At 42.8% G+C, this 18,521-nt stretch overlaps 1 protein-coding gene across 11 annotated transcripts in view; it reads left to right on the forward strand.

The window, feature by feature from the left end:
• Window positions 1-18,521, forward strand: part of PTPRM (protein tyrosine phosphatase, receptor type M) — a 666,940-nt gene that overhangs the window by 431,986 nt on the left and 216,433 nt on the right. For all 11 annotated transcript variants that reach the window (XM_027525884.1, XM_027525889.1, XM_027525885.1 and 8 more), the window contains one exon: window positions 14,703-14,835. In XM_027525884.1, the coding sequence (XP_027381685.1) occupies window positions 14,703-14,835 (133 nt within the window). The remainder of the gene's footprint in view (window positions 1-14,702; window positions 14,836-18,521) is intronic.

The raw sequence follows: 18,521 nt of genomic DNA on the forward strand, positions 1-18,521 counted from the left end.
CCTTCATGTGACACTTAAGGCAGACAGAGATCTTTTTTTAATGTCACATATACCACATGGATGCTTTTCAACTGTGGTGCTGGAGAAGACTTCAGAGTCCCTTGGACAGCAAGGAGATTGAATCAGTCAATCCTAAAGGAAATCAACCCTGAATACTCATTGAAAAGACTGATGCTGAAGCTAAAGGTTCAATACTTTGGCCACCTGATGCAAAGATCTGACTCACTGGAAAAGACCATTATGCTGGAAAAGACTGAGGGCAGAAGGAGAAGGGGGCGACAGAGGATGAGATGGTTGGATGGCATCACCGACTCAATGGACATGAGTTTGAGCAAACTCAGAGAGATAGCTGACTCAATGGACATGAGACAGAGAGATAGCCGACTCAATGGATATGAGTTTGAGCTAACTCAGGGAGATGGTGAAGGACCTGGAAGCCTGGTGTGCTGCAGTCCATGGGGTTGCAAAGAGTCAGATACAACTGAGCAGCTGAACGACACATAACACATGGAAGCTAGTGAAGCAGGTCCCCACTGAGGAATGAAGAGGCTGCAGTGTTTGTTTATGGAGGACCTTCTGTTCTAGATCCTGGGCAGAGGTCCGACTCCACCTGTTCACTGACTCCCAAGGTAACCCCACAGCCTGCCTTCTTAGCTACTTGTCCTTCCAAGTGTTGCTGGAGAAACAGCAGGAACAGGCTGACTCATTCTAGACTCTGTACCATGACCTGGCCCTCAGTGACCACCCCCTGCCTAAGCGGTGGCAGAAGCTCCCTGCCCCCCGACATAGCCGGCTCCCCCACCGCACCAGCCCACCGATCCCACCGGCCCCTCCAGAGCTTGTTCTGCCTGAGAAGTCTTCTCATCCTTTAGGTCAGCCAGCCGGGACCCTGAATTTTTGGTATTTTCTCTGCTTGGCTCTTGAATCCACCTAGAAATTACTCCAGAGTTGGCCTGAAGTGTGTTCAGGATGGAGGTCCAGCTTTTTTTCAGAGAAACAAGCAGTTAGGCTGCTTTCATCATTAGATAAGCAATTACTTTCTCACAGAAAGGCCATACTGTCATATATTCAGTTCTCACCTGTAGTATAAATTTCTAATTTAGTCGCCCTTTCCATTGCAAATAAAATAGACTCATGGGTTTTCAGCCAGTTTACAAAAGCACAGTTTTAATCAGCCATTTCTCTTGGCGTGAGTCATAGAAAGGTTTCACTTTCATGTCACTATTTGGAGAGAGGCCGACCCACTCACACCGGCGTTATCTGTCTTATTCCCAGTCTCAGGCTGCGTCTGTCCACTTCTCTGCCTCAGACCCAGCCAGTGGGTCCTTGGTGCCCTTCGTGAGCAGGAGTGGAAGAAGAGAGCAGACTGAGCCGATGTGACTAGAAGAGCTAAATGCCAGGAAGCCGATTCAGTCTGAGTTCCTGCCCTGGGTTATTGATCATCTATCATCAGCGTGAAAGCAGACGTGATAGAAACTTCAGGCACAGGTTCACATAGATCATGGAGGCACTTTGTGGACCTTTAAGACGGGGTGGTTTCCTTCAGCGTCTGGCCCCAGGTCTCCATGTGTTTTGAGCGCTATTTACTGGGGTCTTTGTATGAATCAAACCTGGCCAAGAACAAAAAGGATAATAAAGCTCAGCAATATTCAGGCCCTGAGATAAAATCTCACTATCTTCAGCTGCAGACAGTTGTACCTGGCCCTTTCAAGAGTTCAGTCATTAGACTTACAACGTGTTGTACTGGAGATAGTTACCTGTGTCTACTATGAAATAGGTGTGGAAATATTTGTATCTACTACTCTAAGGGCTGTATTTTATATCTCTTTATACTTTCCACAACCTGCCACTCAGAGCTGGGTGCTTGAAGGGCACTCAGAGACCAGCTCTCATTTTTTGATAGAATGAATTCACTTGGAAAAGATGTAATTGCCTTACAGGTATGAGCTAATTTCCACACCACTTTTTAAAAAATAACATCCCCCACAAAGGATCTCCTGTCCCTGCTGTCAGGTCTAGGACCAGGGAGGTACAGAGTGTCCCATGGGCCTCCAATGCCCAGACTCCCATCCAGCACTTTTATTTAATTCTGATAGAGGCACTTTTATTTAATTCACAGTGTTTCAGTCTCTGAAGCCCTTGGCTGCAGGGCTGAGCATCTACCGTCAATGCTTTAGGAGAGGAAGTCCTCTCATTCATCCATCACATTGAAGAGCCTCTCACCTCCTTGGAAAGCTTGATGTATAACCAGCTCTGTGTTAAGAGATGGGAATTCAAGGAAGTGTAACGTGAACTCTTTACTTATATTTACCATCATTGTTAGGACTGACATAAGCCGTCCAGTAATTATCCCACTTCAATGAATGCACCAGTATCTTGGGCTCTTTGTAGTACAATAAGTGCATCATGAACTAAGTTAACATATACTCAGTTGTGCTCTAAAATGTAGTATCATATGATTCCAGAGACATTTTCAGTCTCAGGAGCTTCGACTTGACCTTTCGAGGGAATTTTGGGAGAAAATTAAGCAAAGAAAATGCCTCCGTTAGACTTCCTTATGAATTAAAATGCCAAACTCTTCATTAAGCTGATAATTGGAAATAGTGGCTGAATAAGACCTACCGTTTTCCAGCTAGTGAGGTGTCCTGGCTTTATTCAATTCTGTATCATTTCAGTATGGGGGATTAGCAATTCACATGCCCCGTCTTGGGCATTTCATAGTAAACAGTGACCAGGGGTATCAGTGCTGTATGTTTTGGAGGCCAATGTGAACAGTTAACGTGAGAAATTTGGTTAGAATTTCAGCATCTCTTAGAAGTGTGGCTTGAGAATTCTAAACTTTCCTTTTCAGGTAGAAGAATGTAAAGTGAATGGAGATTTTTATTCTTCCTGCAACACCAGCTGAATGCATTTTAATAGGCTGTAGTGTCACTGGTGATTTATTGCCCTTTTTTGTTCTTTTATGTGTTATATTTGTCATTTCGCTGTGGCAGTTTCATCTATAAAATGGTATAGTTACAAGAAAATGGTGAGAGGATACAGCACTGCCATGGGAGATTCTGTTCCTTCTTCCTTGTCATTTTTGTAAGCAAATACTGAGTCAAATGTCAAGCATTTGGTTTCAAACATAATATAATTTAAAGGATATATATTGCACTAAAATAGTGTTGCTTTTTCCAACATAAACTTTGGAATTTCTATGTAAAAGATTTTCAAAGCAAGAGAGCAATTTAATTTTTCAGTATCCTTTTGTGTTTTCTCTTTCCATCAGCAGTGTGATAAAGGAAACCAAAGCAATGCATTTAAGTGCCTTTTATTTGCTTAAGGCACAGAGCTTCCTGGCTTGAAAAGCATAAATTGGAATTTATATTTTAGGAAATCTACCTTTTAATTTTGTTATTAATCTCATGCATTATGCATATCCAAAATGAAAGCTGAAGGTAAAGGTTTGAGCTTAAACGAAAATTTTGGCAAAAGATGCGAAATACTGGGGAGAAAACAATGCTTGTAGTTTTAAAAAATAGAGATTTTGCATGAAAGATTTTATGCTAATGAGTTATTCTTGGCTTTCCTGTAAGGAATATATAATATCAATTTTATAGTAAAATTATGTTGGTTCATATTTGATGTTAGTAAACATGGAAAAGGCCTGGATATTTTAATTTATTTTTTAAATAAACTTTTTTTTTAAGAACAGTTTTAGGTCTACAGGATTATTGCAAAGATAATAAAAAGTTCCTATATACCCCACACCCAGTTTCCCTTTGGATATTTTAAAAATATTTATTAAGGCTGAAGGACAATAGCTGTTTTACCAGGTCTTTGCTTTTACCCCAATGGCTAGCATGGAACTAGGCAACATCATAATCGTTCATCGACTCTTGTTGATAGATACCAATTGTGCTACTTTCATTTTTAGCCCTTCACTTGCCTTAGAAAAACACGACCACAATTTAGAACAGAAGGCATCAAGATGAACTCCAACAGCTTCATGTCTAAGAAACCAGTGAATTCCATTGAGAATTTGTAGGCAAAGGGCCATGTCTTACTGCTGTGCTTTTTGGTTGACTTTGGACTAGTCTCTCTTACAAATAAGCTTTTTTAGAATACTGTAAAATGCTTAGTATTTGTGAGAGGTTTTTTAAAGTATTTATGGGTGTGATCCAATATATTGAGTCAGAATGGAAAAGAAGTCAGAGTTTCCCCCAATGTCTTAACAGAGCCAGATGTTGAGGCAGCAAATCCAGAAAGCTTAAAGGGTAGAGCTCAGAGAAACAGAACTCTTTTCTGGAGAGAGAATTATTGTTTTAAATACTCTGCTGACCTTGTATTGATAATCAAGGGAAAGTCCAGAAAATTGAAAAAGCTCAGTCCTTTCAATCCAAGTGCCTCATCTTGTTTACCCTTTTGTTGATATCAGTATCAAAACTTGTTCAATATCAGTGTCTCCAGAGGGCTGACAGGGAGACCTGGAGCCTATGAAAAGACTGACTCCTAAAGTTCCAGCCTGTTAACCACCACCTCTGCAACAGACAGGCACACTCATGCACTGCTTTTAGAATTGTCATTATTTTCATGTAAGAGAATCTTGGGTTTGGCTTTGAATGTCTGATTCCTTCTCAAGCCATGGCTTTTCTAGCTTAGGAACCACATGTATGCATGCATGCTACGTTGCTTCGGTTGTGTCTGAATCTTTGCAACCCCGTGAACTATAACCCGCCAGGCTCCTCTGTCCATGGGATTTCCCAGGCAAGAATATTGGAATGGTATGCTATTTCCTTCTGCAGGGGATCTTCCCAATCCAGGGATTGAACTTACATCTCCTGCATTGGCAGGAAGATTCTTTACTGCTGAGCTACTGGAGAAGCCCCTAGAAGGGGGCGGTACCGGGTTCGGGAGGAAGGTACCACTTTCCTTGATAGTAAACCATTTCAAACATTGTTTGTATTAAACATCAGTATATCATGGAGGAACAGGCAACGTTTACATGCTATATTCAAAAAAATCAAGCAACAGACTTCAAAGAAATTTAAAGCCAGTGATCGACCACTTAGAATAAGGCTCCTGCTTGTCCTTGCCTGCCTGACTCTTGGGGACAAATGGTGGATCATTGTAAGAGTCAGGGCTTCCCTTTGACCAGCTTGGAGGGAGCAGGGAAAGCCCTAGAGTTTAGACTCCAGGTCATCTTCTATACTTCTGAACTTCATCTTCTGAACCACCTGTCACTCTTCCTAGGGCCGTTTTCAAACATGTCAGACAGGAATCTGGGCCTCAGAGTCTCTGTCCTGGATTCAATAGGGCAGTTCTCAGGGAAAGTATGGATCCCACACACCTAATTCAGAAAGTATCTGCTTGAGATACAAGGTCATGAGTTCAGACTTCTTGGGCAAATCTCTTAAATTCCAAGTCTCGGCTTCCATGTCTATAAAACATGGAGAATACTGCTTCTTAACCCCATTGGGGGCAGTGGGAGAATTACCCCAATGACATATATAAAGGGCCTTTCACCAGCTGAGTCAGGGCCAAGGCAGAGGAGTTGGCAGTTGCTCGTAACTTTCTGTCATGACTTTGTTACTCACTGTTGTCCTGATAAAGGATTGTTTATGCCTCCTAGGACTTTCAGAAGCCCATGGTAATTAATCCAGGCCACTGCTCTTCCCAAGCTTGAATGCAAAATTGAACTTCCCAGAAAATGAATGGCTTTCTTGATGCTAGGTAGGGTATTATTTACATGAATACCATGTGGCTGCTGGGGTCTCCAAGAGCCCCAGAGTGTGGGAGGAATCTGATTATTTTCTTATATGTCGAGACCTGTGATAAGTTCCCCCACAGGTGGTATTTCCCACTTGCCTGCCTTTGAGATCTAGGTGCATCAGAATATAAGCTATATTCTCTTGCTAGTGGTGACCATGGTGATGATGCTAGTGATGAAAAAAAAAAAATCACCACATTTTCAAAGACAGCTGCTTTATTTGAAGCTGTAATAGCCCAGAGCAGTGTCTAACCTATTCTGCACCTCCCTGTGGCCCAGAGCACGGAATAAAGCGCCAGGCTCCCCTTTGTTGTCCTGGCCACTGGGGCTCCATCGCCCCTCCTCACTGTCCTTGGTGTTGATGTGAGCACCCCTCTGTGCTCGTCCTTCAGTTACGCCGGTTCTCAAGGGAGCCCAAGACGACGCACTTTAGCAGAACTCTATCTAGAGGGATGATAGATGATCTCATTGAGTACCTTTTTTCAGACACTTGCTATGAAGTTGGAAAAATATGGAGCAGTTGGCAAGGGAAGGTGAAGCCACATAAGTTTTCTTCCACATGTTGTTTTCATTTTGAAGAGTGAGCGACTATCTCTGAGAAACATCTTTGAAAATCAGCCTGGCACCTGCCTGGGAGTTAATAAATGACATGTGTTCAACACATCTGTCAGGATCTCTGATGAGTTTTCCCATTTCCTCCAGTAAACATCCAAGCCATACATCACCCTAGCACTGTAATTGATGTTCAGTTTAATCTGTATAATGTATTATTGGTATTGCTAATGATGCAGTTATTAATTGTGGCCTATTATTAATTATAACAGTTTACTCAAGTTAGAGTTCTTGGTCAAAACACATATTAGCATACCAATTTTTGTCTGGAATTTTTGCATATGTGCTGTCCTTGTGGTGGTTTTTGTTGTTTTTTACTCAAGATTGTGTCTAACTTCATAGGAAACATGATAAAAAGTGTGTGATATTGTCACTTTGGTGGGTACTTCTTATATGTCTTTGAATAATTTCTTTAGATATTGGAGTATATTTACATACAAATATGCGCATGCACACACTACATCAGAGCGAGTTATGTGTGTTTTTTGGCCAGTTTAAAGGCTTAAAAAAAAGGGAATTTTCAGATTTCTACCTTATTTCTTCTCTGAGTAACAAAGAAGTTAGAAAATGCTTCTAAAGTAAGGTCATAGGAATGATATAAACATTTTATTAAATAAACTTACAATAACTTTAATCATAATAGCATTATCTTAGAAATTTCTCCTTTTTCGCTTTCTTAAAAGTCCCAGACCATTTTAATTACTCTCCAGCATAAATTTTGGCTCCTTTAAAGACTTCTAAAACAAATTCGACATATGATCATGAAAAATGGTCTACAGCTACTTAATCATTACAAATATTGAGCTCATAACACTTTATTGTTGACAGATACTCATTTCCTGTCTCCCTGATATGTACCCAGTTAACTTTCTCGTCATTGATGGATATATATTTCACTGCTTTGGTGCTGGAAATATAACATTTTGCCACTAGTATTTATTTTCATGCTCTTTCTTTCTAGTAATCTCATTTTATCATTGATGAAAGTTTGGTCAGTAAATTTACTGGCAAAGACTTTTATCTGTCATCAACCTCCTGAGGAACACCTCCTGTGCCTGGCTGGCTCACAGTCCCTGGAGCCCAGGCCCAGATGGTCTGTCTTTCTCGGGGTATTGTCTTAATGGCCACAGAAGGTCATCTAAAGGCAGCCACAGACCCCATTTGTCTTAGTAAGCCCTCGATAAATGCTGGGAAGAGGCAGAGGAAAGACCACAAAACAGGACTTGTCTTTACACTTCTAGTTTTTCCTGTTTTCTTTCCTTTATACCCATCACCCTATGTATGGGAACTCTAGTGCACATAGAGAAAGAATAGGCTGGCTATGAAAAGAGCGCAAATGAGAAAGACAGAAAAATTAAAGTGAGATTTATTGTGAGAGAGCTTTGATTCAGCATGAACTTCAGACACATAATAAGATGCTGGGCTTGGTCATGTGAAGACTAAAAACTAAAACCAGCTTTGTCCCAAGGAACTTATGTTAAGATGTAATATAAAGGACTTACCAAAATAATGGAACTTGCAGTTGAAATAGTCAACAGGGGTGACAAGGAGAGGCTCCATCAGTTCAGCAGGAGAGAGAATACTTCCTGCAAAGCCACAGGGACAGTGCTGGGCTCACTGGCCTTTGAAAGACAAGTAGGCCTCTATGATGTATGAGAGGGGATGGGTCCACAGAGCAGCAGCAAAGGTCCTGAGAAGGGAGATGCTGGCTGTGGAGCTAGAGGGGGAGGAGAGGACTGGTCATCTCCCTTTGGTTGGAGCACAGGTGGATGTAGGAAAGTCAAAAGAGAAGAAGCATGAAGTTTGGAAAAGAGTTGGGAGGCAGCTAATGGGAGGCCCAGCTGCCTTTTGAAATAAGCATTTGGAGGCTTGGGGGTTTTTATTTTGTTTTTTAAATGAAAGAGTAAGCTGATTAGGCCTGTTCTTTAGGAAAATCACTGTGCAAGAGGCTAGATGGGATGTCTCCCTAGGAGACAAGTACAAAATACAGAAAGAAATAAACCAGGTCTGTGGCAGTGGGAAGAGAGATGAAGAAAATACAGTGTGTTTTTAATTTTTAGAGATTGGGTAGGGAGGTAAACTGACCTGGTGTTAGGTGACTATCCTTCAACCCAAGATAGAGTTTTGTTTTAATGCCTTCAAAGTTTAGTTTCAAACAAACTGTTGGAAATATACACTCTGAACTGATAATATCTTCAAAATCACCCATTCACATTCCCTTTATTGATTATTCAGTTTGTATGAAAGGTGAACACAGCTGATGCCATCTTATTGACAAGCAGTTCACTCATTTTATTACTTGACCATGATTTGAGAAATACAAATGGAAGAAATAAAGCCATTTCATCAGACCAGTAATGGCACTCATAATTCTCTGCAAACTTCTAGTGCCCAGAGAATAAGTGATCAGGATTTGATAGATCATCTTACCCACAGGATGTAGACCCATCAATCAATGAGAGCAGTAACTGTCATGAAATTAGAACAAAAATAAAAAAGTAGATTAATTTTTTAGAGACGGTATATATCAAACAATCCAGCGTCTCAGTTTTATATGAAAAATTATGTTTCTGATTATTACTTGTACGCCGTACATGCTCTGTGCGCCCTGCAGTGGAAATTAGGTACAAGGGAAGAGTTATAAATTCAAAAGCATAATCAGGTTACAAACAATACATAAAATGTGAACAGAGATTATTCCAGGGGTGCTGATTGACTTTGCATTCCCAGAAAGAGAAACAGTGATGTGTAATTTAAATGAAAAATCTTGGAGATATTTCGTGATTATATATAATAATATCAAGGTACAGCCGGAAAAACCAAACACAGATGACAAGGAATTCTAATTTTCTGAGCAATAAGACTTGAGTGAACTACAATAATCTTTAAAACTGGGTGTTGCTATTTTTAAGAAAAAGAAAAGATGTCTGCAAAAGGTGAAAAAAAAAAACTATGATAATTAATTGAAATAGATTCTCTATTCCATAAAGTCATAAAATGCTAGTCCAGAGTGGCTGAGGCTTCCTCGAAGGACGTTTTAGAACATCTTTGAGGACCAGTGCTCTTTGAAACACACTCTGAGAAACAATATCCTCATGTTTCCATTTCATTTTTTCTCATAAGGTTTCTCAACCTCCTGTTTCTCTTTTCAGCACCTTCCCAGGATGGCTGTTCCTGACCCTTTTTTCTCTCCCCCAACCACAAATACCAGAGTGGAATTTTGGTATTTGGTCTTGCATGTTGTGAGAATGGAGTATTTTGTTGTTTGAATTCAGTGCAGGCATTTTACCCAAACACCAGTTCTGTCACCAGGAAGCAGGCCAGGTTCTTCCCTGAGCAGTGCCGGTGTCCAGTGCCCGGCTCTAAGGCCAGAGGGCCTGTGTGTGACCAGTGGGCGCCTTTTGTGAGCCCCTCCTCTTTGTAGTTCCAGTCACTCCCTGGGGCCAGACACTGGAGGCCCCTAGCCCAGGGGGCAGTAGCCTTCACTGCTCTCCACATGGACTGTCCTTCTCTCCTCCAGTTGGGTTTTGAAGACATAGTCAGACATGGTCCCTCTCTCAGCCTCTTGTGTCTGGCAGAGAAAGGTGAACTCTCACTCGTCTTACTCATCTTGAGTGTCCTGCAGGGCCTCATTATGGGTCCTGAAGCACAGGAGGAGCTGTTTATCTGAGACCGAAAACCAGGCTTGACTGCGTCCCAGGGATGGGTCAAGCAAGCATCCGTTTCGTGTCCGTCCCAGGGACGCTCCCGCCTCTGATGGCTCACGGATCACTTAGGGTGGAACTCGGAGCCGTGTCACCCTCTGCCTTTTCTCCTCCTCTTCCTTTCTCCTCCTCCTTCTTGTTATAAGGAGGGAGGAGGGGGCCAGCTCTGTGCTCCTTGATAAACTCCCAGCCCCACCGCAACCCTCACATCTCCGTTGCCACCTGCTTTGAGATCACCAGGATTCATCTCACGAGGCCCTTTTTCTCATAAAGCCCTGGCGTCCAGCTCCCCCGTGTTCCCTAGGCCCTCATCCCCTTACCTCTCTGTACGACCCTCTCCAGGCCCATCCCTTCCTGTCCCATCAAGGTCGTTACTCCAACAGGCATCTCCTTTCCCTCCTGCATCATCAACTTTTTCCCCTCCAGGGGTCCAGAAGCATCATCATTCAAAATGCCCTCATTTCTCCCATCTTAAAAAAGAGCAGTTTCCCTGGATCCCCACACTCCTCTCTGGCTCCGTATCACACTGACTTCCTCCTCCCCCTCCCTCCTCCCTAGATCAGCAGCTCCTTTTTGTCCCAATTACTGGCCCTTCTTATGACCCACCCTCTCAGTTCACCTCCCAAGCACTCTCCTGTAGTCTCATGGCTTTAAATATCGCCTGGCAACCCCCAAATGTTTGCCCCGAGTCTAGATTTCTCCACTTTATGCCCAACACCTACTTCATATCCTGCTGGGCTGGCATCGTGGGCCTCCAGGGGAAGTTTGTATGGTCTGTGTAGTGGTCAGAACTGGGCCCAGAACCTAGAGCCAATGGCTGAGTACATCGAGTTCTCAACCTGGCGAGCTTCTGTTACTGAATTTAGCATCCAACACTGGGCCAAGACAGACTGGATTTTGCCAAGTTGAAAATCAACCAACCACTGCCATGGATAATCACTCCTTTTCTTTAGAGATTTTTTTCACGTTGGATGTTATATCTGAAACCTGGAACACCATCCTTTTTTTTTTTCTTGGAAATGCTCTTCTTGGTCATTAGAACAGTCCACTTGGCGCTGTCACGAGGAGTCAGCAGCCTGCACATCCGTGGAGGTGATATTCACCCTCCTTCCCCCTGAAATATTTAGCATATTTATCATTCTAGTGACTGTCCAAGCCCACATAATACACACTTTTAGATGCATTTGAATTTATTCTCTTCAAAAGGAGCTACACGTGCGGACATGTGCAGTAACCTCTAAGTGGAATGCACAGTAGAAGAGAAAAAAAAAAATGCCTTTCCATGAAGAATTTGAATTTATACCAAGAAAAAAAAAAGGAATAAAAGGTTGTAACATTAGAAACCTGGCACGAAAATAACAAGACAAGGGGAAATATTGTTAAAAAAAAAACCTCTTGCCAAGCAGTTTGTTAAGTTACACTGTTACATTCGTAGATTTGGGTGAGGGGGAAAGAAGTGAGTGAAGTAGCTCAGCCCCGTCTGACTCTTTGTGACCCCAATGGACTATTTAGTCCATTGAATTCTCCAGGCCAGAATATTGGAGTGGGTAGCCTTTACCGTTCTTCAGAGGATCTTCCCTACAGAGGGACTGAAGCCAGGTCTCCCACATTGTAGGCAGATTCTTTACCAGCTGAGCCACAAGGGAAGCCCAAGAATACTGGAGTGGGTAGCCTATCCCTTCTCCAGCAGATCTTCTTGACCCAGGAATCGAACCGGGGTCTCCTGCATTGCAGGTGGATTCTTTACCAACTGAGCTACCAGGGAAGCCCCCGGGGGAAAGAAACAAGCTACCAACTGCAGCCACATTCTGTCACAGATTATCCTGTCTGTGGCTGACTGACAGGTCACAGCCCCAGGTTTCCAAAGGGACAAAGGGGAGAGAAGCGCGTCCGGAGGGAGAGGGACAGAAGGAGGTCCACCTCAGGCAGGATGGAGGGCAGAGCACGCAGAAGGCAGGGGTGGTGTGTCCCCGAGGGCACCTGCAGTAAGTGACACACTTCCGTGAGATTGTCCTGGGGTTGTGATTTATTTCAGCCCAGTTTGTGTTTATGTTGGTGCTTCTCCAGAGTAGTTGTAAACCCAGACTCCTCACTCAGCCCCTTCACCCAGGTAGTAAGCCAGTGACCGTGTGGGGAAACCTGCAGGGCAGCCCTCCTCGCCCTTTTTGAGTTGCTCCCCCATTTTGCACGATTTCTGCCATGATCACCTTGCCCCTGTGTCCTGTGGAGGCTGAACGTTGCATTTTCTTGGCCTTCAACATGAAACAAGTTGAGTAAGTGCTAAGGAACGACGATGCTGAGCTTTGCCGGCTGCGCGGCAAGTGCACTCGCCTGTTTGCGACAGGAAATGAGGCATCGCTGGGCTGATGTCTCTCCCTGACCCGAGGATGGGCAGAGTCACACCCTGGTTCTCACAAAGCTTAGAGAAGAGGCTAAAGTACAACAAGACTAGTTGTTTAGTTAACAGAAGCAGACATGAGACCATTAATACGACCAACTCTTCTCATGGAGTGTTTACAATCCTTGTAATTGCTTATATTTAAATTTTTAAGCCATATCCAGTTTTTCTAAATAATTTATTCCCTGAGTATTTATTGGCATAATTTAGCTACAAAAAACTTAGAGAATCATTTGTTTAGAAAGTCGTCTACCACCATACCACCCTGAACATACCCTATCTCGTCTGATCTCAGAAGCAAAGCAGGGTCTGGCCTGGTTAGTACTTGAATGGGAGAAAGTATACCTGGATAACTTGTAATCTATCTCTAGTGAGATAAATGGAGTGGCTCCCAGTGTGCCAGCATTTGGAAGAATAAAACCAAATAGCTTTCTTTTTAAGTTTCCAAATTATATTTAAAAAATCAAAATTGAAAGCCATTAGGCTTTTTGTCAAGTTTCGTGAATTTGAGCTATGTTATTTTTACATGGATGGCTGTTTTCACCTATTATTCATTTTTTAAAACATACACATTTTAACTTAAATTTTTTTCTTAGCAGTTTAGTTAAAGAAGTACTATCCTCCAAATATACCACTTGGCTATGTGTTCCAGTATTGGGGTATATACTTCAGATGTTATTACAATAAAAAATGGTAACAGTGATATCTTCAAGGTTCATCTGACACCTGTTCGAGGGACATTCTTTCAAACAGAATAGCAGGACATCTCCCTGAAGTAGTCAGAAATAAAAATGTCCTGTAAAGAGTCATTCTATCCAGAAGAGCTTGTATTAATAAGGTGTGATTTTTGCATCATAACTACTCTCCTTGCTATCGTCGATTGTATTGCAAAGAACACGTGCATGGAACCTCAGGCTATGGTGTTTCCTGCCTTGTGTTTCTCTGATCTTGACCAGTTCCGTCTATCTGATGGCCACAGCCATGTTCAGAGTCCAGAGTCTCATATAAAATCTTAATATGAATAACTTTTTAAAGAAGCGTTAGTACGTTCCCAATGGAAACAGATGGCAAGTTTATAGTCTGACCCCTGTTCCCTGCTGTGACTCAGACCAAGCCCCATGTGGAGCGCGTAGGACACAATGATGGTTAAGTTTTTCAAGAATCAGATGACCCATAAATGCAAAACCCAGTGGAAGGGTAGAAAGGGCTGGTACCAAGAGTCAGTGTTAATTTCATTTTTACCAACAAGAAGAAAATTCTAACGTGGGAGATTTGGACATAAAATCTCCACTTTCCCAATGAGCTATATCAGTAGGGAGAGGGACGTGATGGCTCAGATGCCGAGGGCGGTCGTGTTCTGACGAAAAAGGGAGCAGCCCTTAGAAAATGGATTCTGTTTAGAGAATAGAACGATAGAATCCTAATATTTTTCATCCCGAGCTCATTTAGCAGAGGTAATGGATATTTCATCAGACACAGATATGCCATTCCATTGCATTACACTGTAAACAGGACGGACAGTGTTTGGGAAATGGGAGAGCTAAGACAGTAGCCACTGGCAGGCCCTGGTTATCTCATTTAAACAGATACCAAATGTGGGCAACAGTAGTGTGATCGTCGGTTGCTTCCCACTTTGTGAATAAATTGCTTAGAAGGAGTCTTTGCCTACCAGATGTGACCTAGATTTAGCTTTTCAAAGGCGGGGGGTTGGGGGGTGGGAGTATCTCTATTGTGTTAAAAAAACAATTGCTGGTAAAATGCACAGTAAGTGAGCTTATCTCCCCTCTCCAGGTGTTTGGGCTAATATGTTATGGAATTACTGCTTCATTTATGAAAAATAATTGGGGGAAATGTTCCAGCAAATCAAATTTGGATAAAGGCTGAGGATGTCTATTGTGTTGTTAGCAAGTTTTTAAAAAGGCAGAAAGATCAGGGAGCCCATAGAGATAATAAAAATATTTTTAAAACTGTGTTTGAGAAGAGTCTCTCATAAAAGGGTCAGGCGTGGGTGTACTTTCCAACTTGTGTTGGGGTTTAGTGAAATATGGAAGAACAATGAGAACAATTACACCCCTTTCAGCGCCTGTGAAAGCTGCTGAAAAAAATCAAAGCCCGTCTGTCTGCTGGCTCCGATAAGTCTTACGACTCTGTTAAAGGTGGCGAAAATGTAAAAAGCTAACGTTTCTATTCTCCCTTACCCACCGTGTCTCTTTTCTTGTCTCCCCGCCTCCTGCAGGAGCCGCCACTCCAAAACCAGTCCCAGAACCCGAGAAGCAAACAGACCACACGGTCAAGATCGCGGGGGTCATCGCCGGCATCCTGCTGTTCGTGATCATATTTCTCGGGGTCGTGCTGGTGATGAAGAAAAGGTGAGCCCCTGGCTGTTGCCATGCAGGTGCTGCTGGCCCACTGTTGGCCAAGAGGCTTCTCGTGCGTGAAAGCGTTCTGTTAGTCCGTTGTCTTGGATGACCGAGCCGCACCTGTGGCTCTGGTGGTTCGTATTTTGCATCATGTAGCAGTCAAGGTTATGGGAAAACATTTGGAGTCCGCAGCTGGATTTTGTGTGACTGTGAAGAGCTTCTTATGCCAGGTCAGCGTTAAGGATCAGGTGTCTTCCCACCAGTTGGTACTTACTTAAAGCTCAGCAGAATCAGTAAAATCACTTGTTCACCAGGAAATGTTCAGTATTAATACTTATTACTAACAATAGATCTTGAGGAATACAAGAAAAGAGACTTCTCCTTCTCATGATAAGGAAGATAATGACAATGACAGAGTTTCTTGGCCCTGCGTTACGTGCAGGCACCATGTCAGGAGATTAAACAGCACAATATCCCACGAGAGAGGGACTCTCAGGATCAGACAGACAGCAACTCAGGGCGTGGACACATAAGGACAAGGATGGTAACATGTTGGGTGTAGTAAGGTTGCCCTTTCTAGCCAGGGGTGGTCAAGGCAGGAGAAAAACACATATGGCCGCAGAAAGCAATCGTCACCTCCAATACATGAAAAATACACAGTCTCTTTTGTCTTGTGGAAATGAGAACTTGCTTAATAATACAGTGTTCAGTTTATATAAAAATGATCAACATAAAAGATAGATGGCAAAAAGCAGTAAGATAAATTATCCGTTTTTTATGTAGTTTAAAATTAGTTATAAACAATTATATCCTACTGTATAGCACAGGAAACTATATTCAATATTCTGTGATAAACCATAATGGAAAAGAACATGAAAAACAATATATTGAATATATACATACATATATATATATATATACACATGTAAAGAACCATCACATTTCTATACAGCAGACATTAATACAATATTGTAAATCAACCAACTTCAATTTAAAGAAAAATTTAAAACAATGATAGAGTGTGAGCAAAGTTACAGATGACAAGAAGTGCAGATCGAGAGGTTGACAAAGCCAAGTCAGGGAGGTCTTGTCTGGTCACCTAAGGAGCTAGACCTGGTTGTTAAGTCCACTGGTGGCCTTTAAGCAGGTAGTAATGGGATGTGCTTTTTCTATTAGAAGGATCACTCAGTGTTAAGGTTGAACCCAGCAAGGAGAGAAAAGGGCTCGAGGCAGGAAGACCAGCAACTTTAGAAACATCAGGAGGTTGCAGCCGCTTGTAGGCCGATCCGGGGAGCTGAAGTAACACAGAAAGAACCTGTTGTTGGCGAGGCCGTTGGTGGGGGTGTCCCCGCTCCCCAGTCATGGGGTGCGTATGAGCTAGGCTGTGTGGGGCACGAAGAGGGGAGCTCAGCTCTGCACTTCTATGTCTAGTCTTCCTGTGCCATGGAGTGGACACGTCCCCTGGGCAGGGGGGGGTGTGCTGGCATGCAGTGCTATCCACAATCAGAGTCATCCATCCACGTGTGCCCAGCTGAAGCTGGGGCTCGAACGTGGGCGCTCAGCGCGACTGTCAGAAGGAGGTCGAGGGTAAAGGTCAAACCTTGGGTCACAGGGATATTTAAGGGATGAGCTAATATCTGAATGTATAGGCATACATATACAGCTTTCCTTGCTTCTTCTTTTGTATTTTGTTTACTGGTCCGGTGAGGCCTCAGGACGAGGCCTTGTCCTGGCTCATACAGGCCTGGCTGGTCCCCATCATTTCAGCTCCTCCTCCCTCTTGTCATCCACCTTTTCTTCCTTTCTTGTTGGTCACACATCATTTAATTTCACTCCATTTTTAAAATATTCTTTCTTGTGTTGAGAACTTTGGTGATCTGCTCTCTTAGCAGCTTTTAAATATATAGCACTATAGTGTTGTATATACATAGAGGCTCAGATGGTAAAGAATCTGCCTGCAATGCTGGAAACCCAGGTTTGATTGTTGGTTCAGGAAAGATTCCCCTGGAGAAGGGAACTGCAACCCAGACCAGTATTCTTGCCTGGGAAATCCTATGGACAAAGGATACTGGTGGGCTACAATCCATGGTGCTGCAAAGAGTCAGACCCAACAGAGCGATTAACACTTTCTTAATTACTTACTTACGGCAATGGCACCCCACTCCAGTAATTTTGCCTAGAAAATCCCAGTCAGACACAACTGAGCGACTTCACTTTCACTTTTCACCTTCATGCAGTGGAGAAGGAAATGGCAACCCACTCCAGTGTTCTTGCCTGGAGAATCCCAGGGATGGGGAAGCCTGGTGGGCTGCCGTCTATAGGGTCGCACAGTGTCGGACACGACTGAAGTGACGCAGCAGCAGCAGCAGTATAGTGATATTAACTACAGTCACTTGCTGTAGTCATCCCATCCCCAGAACTTCTTAACCTTGTAGCTGGGAGCCTCCTCCTCCCTCTTCACTTCGCTTATCCCTAGCTTCCTTTTCTTTATCTTCTCTGCATCTCTAGCTGTCAGTCTCTATTTCTTTCTCCCTTACATCTCTGTCTTTTTCTTCCTCTCTTACTTGTTCATCACCCTTCATCCACTTTCTCATGGATGCTCTTTTTCTCTCCCACCTCGATGTTTATATAGAAAGCTTATCTTTGGTACGGGTAGTTTGTACTATTTTTTTAAAATATGATCCAGTATGAATTCTAAGCAGCCCTAGGCCCTTGCATGCCTAGATATTCAAACTAAGCATTTTGGAGAGTTGATTTTTAGTCATGGGAACGTGTTGGATTTTCATGTCATCTGGCAAGTCCTCCATGAGGAATTGCCTGAAACCACCAATCCAGTTGCCCTCACGACCTTAGCTAAATGTTAATTCATCCTCCAAGGGTCTGATTCTGCTGGATTAATTTATTATTCTACTTTGGACTCTCAGGCAGACATGGAGGTTATGTTATAAATTATGCATTTGAAGAAATTGCCGATGGTAACATACGGCCTTGATACAACTTTAGACTAAATTCCAATAACTCATATCAAATTTGTATGATTATTTACTAGATGATAGCCTTAAAAGGGTTATTTTCACAGCATGTGCCACTTTGGTATTTGCTCTTTCTGAAATATAGAATATGCTGCCTTGTAAGGCAAATTTGTCAGAAACTTGTAAGATTTTGACCTGAACAATCATGTGGTTCAGACTATCCTAGTTAATAGAAATTCCGAAAACTTCTGATTGTTCAGGGTTTTCCCTCCAAATTGAAGCCTAGAATTTTAAATGTGTTTTTAACAGACCAGGGAAAACATGATAGTAATCACAGGTAAGTGGCTGGAGAGTTACTGATAAACAAGCTACAGAATTTGGTTAGCAGACAGAGAGTTTAGATTTGGAATTCCTGGATCTGTATTTTAACCAACTCTGTGATTCTGAACTTCTTTGCCCCTTAGTTTATTCATCTGTAAGTTGAGCAAACTGCACTCAACCACATCTGAAGTCCCACCCAGGCCCAAACTCTCAGGCTTTCTATTACGTGGCAGCTGATGCTGGCGTCCTACAAGGGCAGTGAGGACTCCTTATGTATCTCATGCTATAAACATACCCGGCCACTCCTCCAAAGCTCACTTTGTGCAGTGGATTCAAGTCTCCATGGAGTGTTGGCTGGTGAAAGTTCATCTTTCAGCCACATGCTTCCTGTTGTCATACAGT

Source organism: Bos indicus x Bos taurus, chromosome 24 (assembly GCF_003369695.1).
Source record: "Bos indicus x Bos taurus breed Angus x Brahman F1 hybrid chromosome 24, Bos_hybrid_MaternalHap_v2.0, whole genome shotgun sequence".
NCBI classification, from domain to species: Eukaryota; Metazoa; Chordata; class Mammalia; order Artiodactyla; family Bovidae; genus Bos; species Bos indicus x Bos taurus.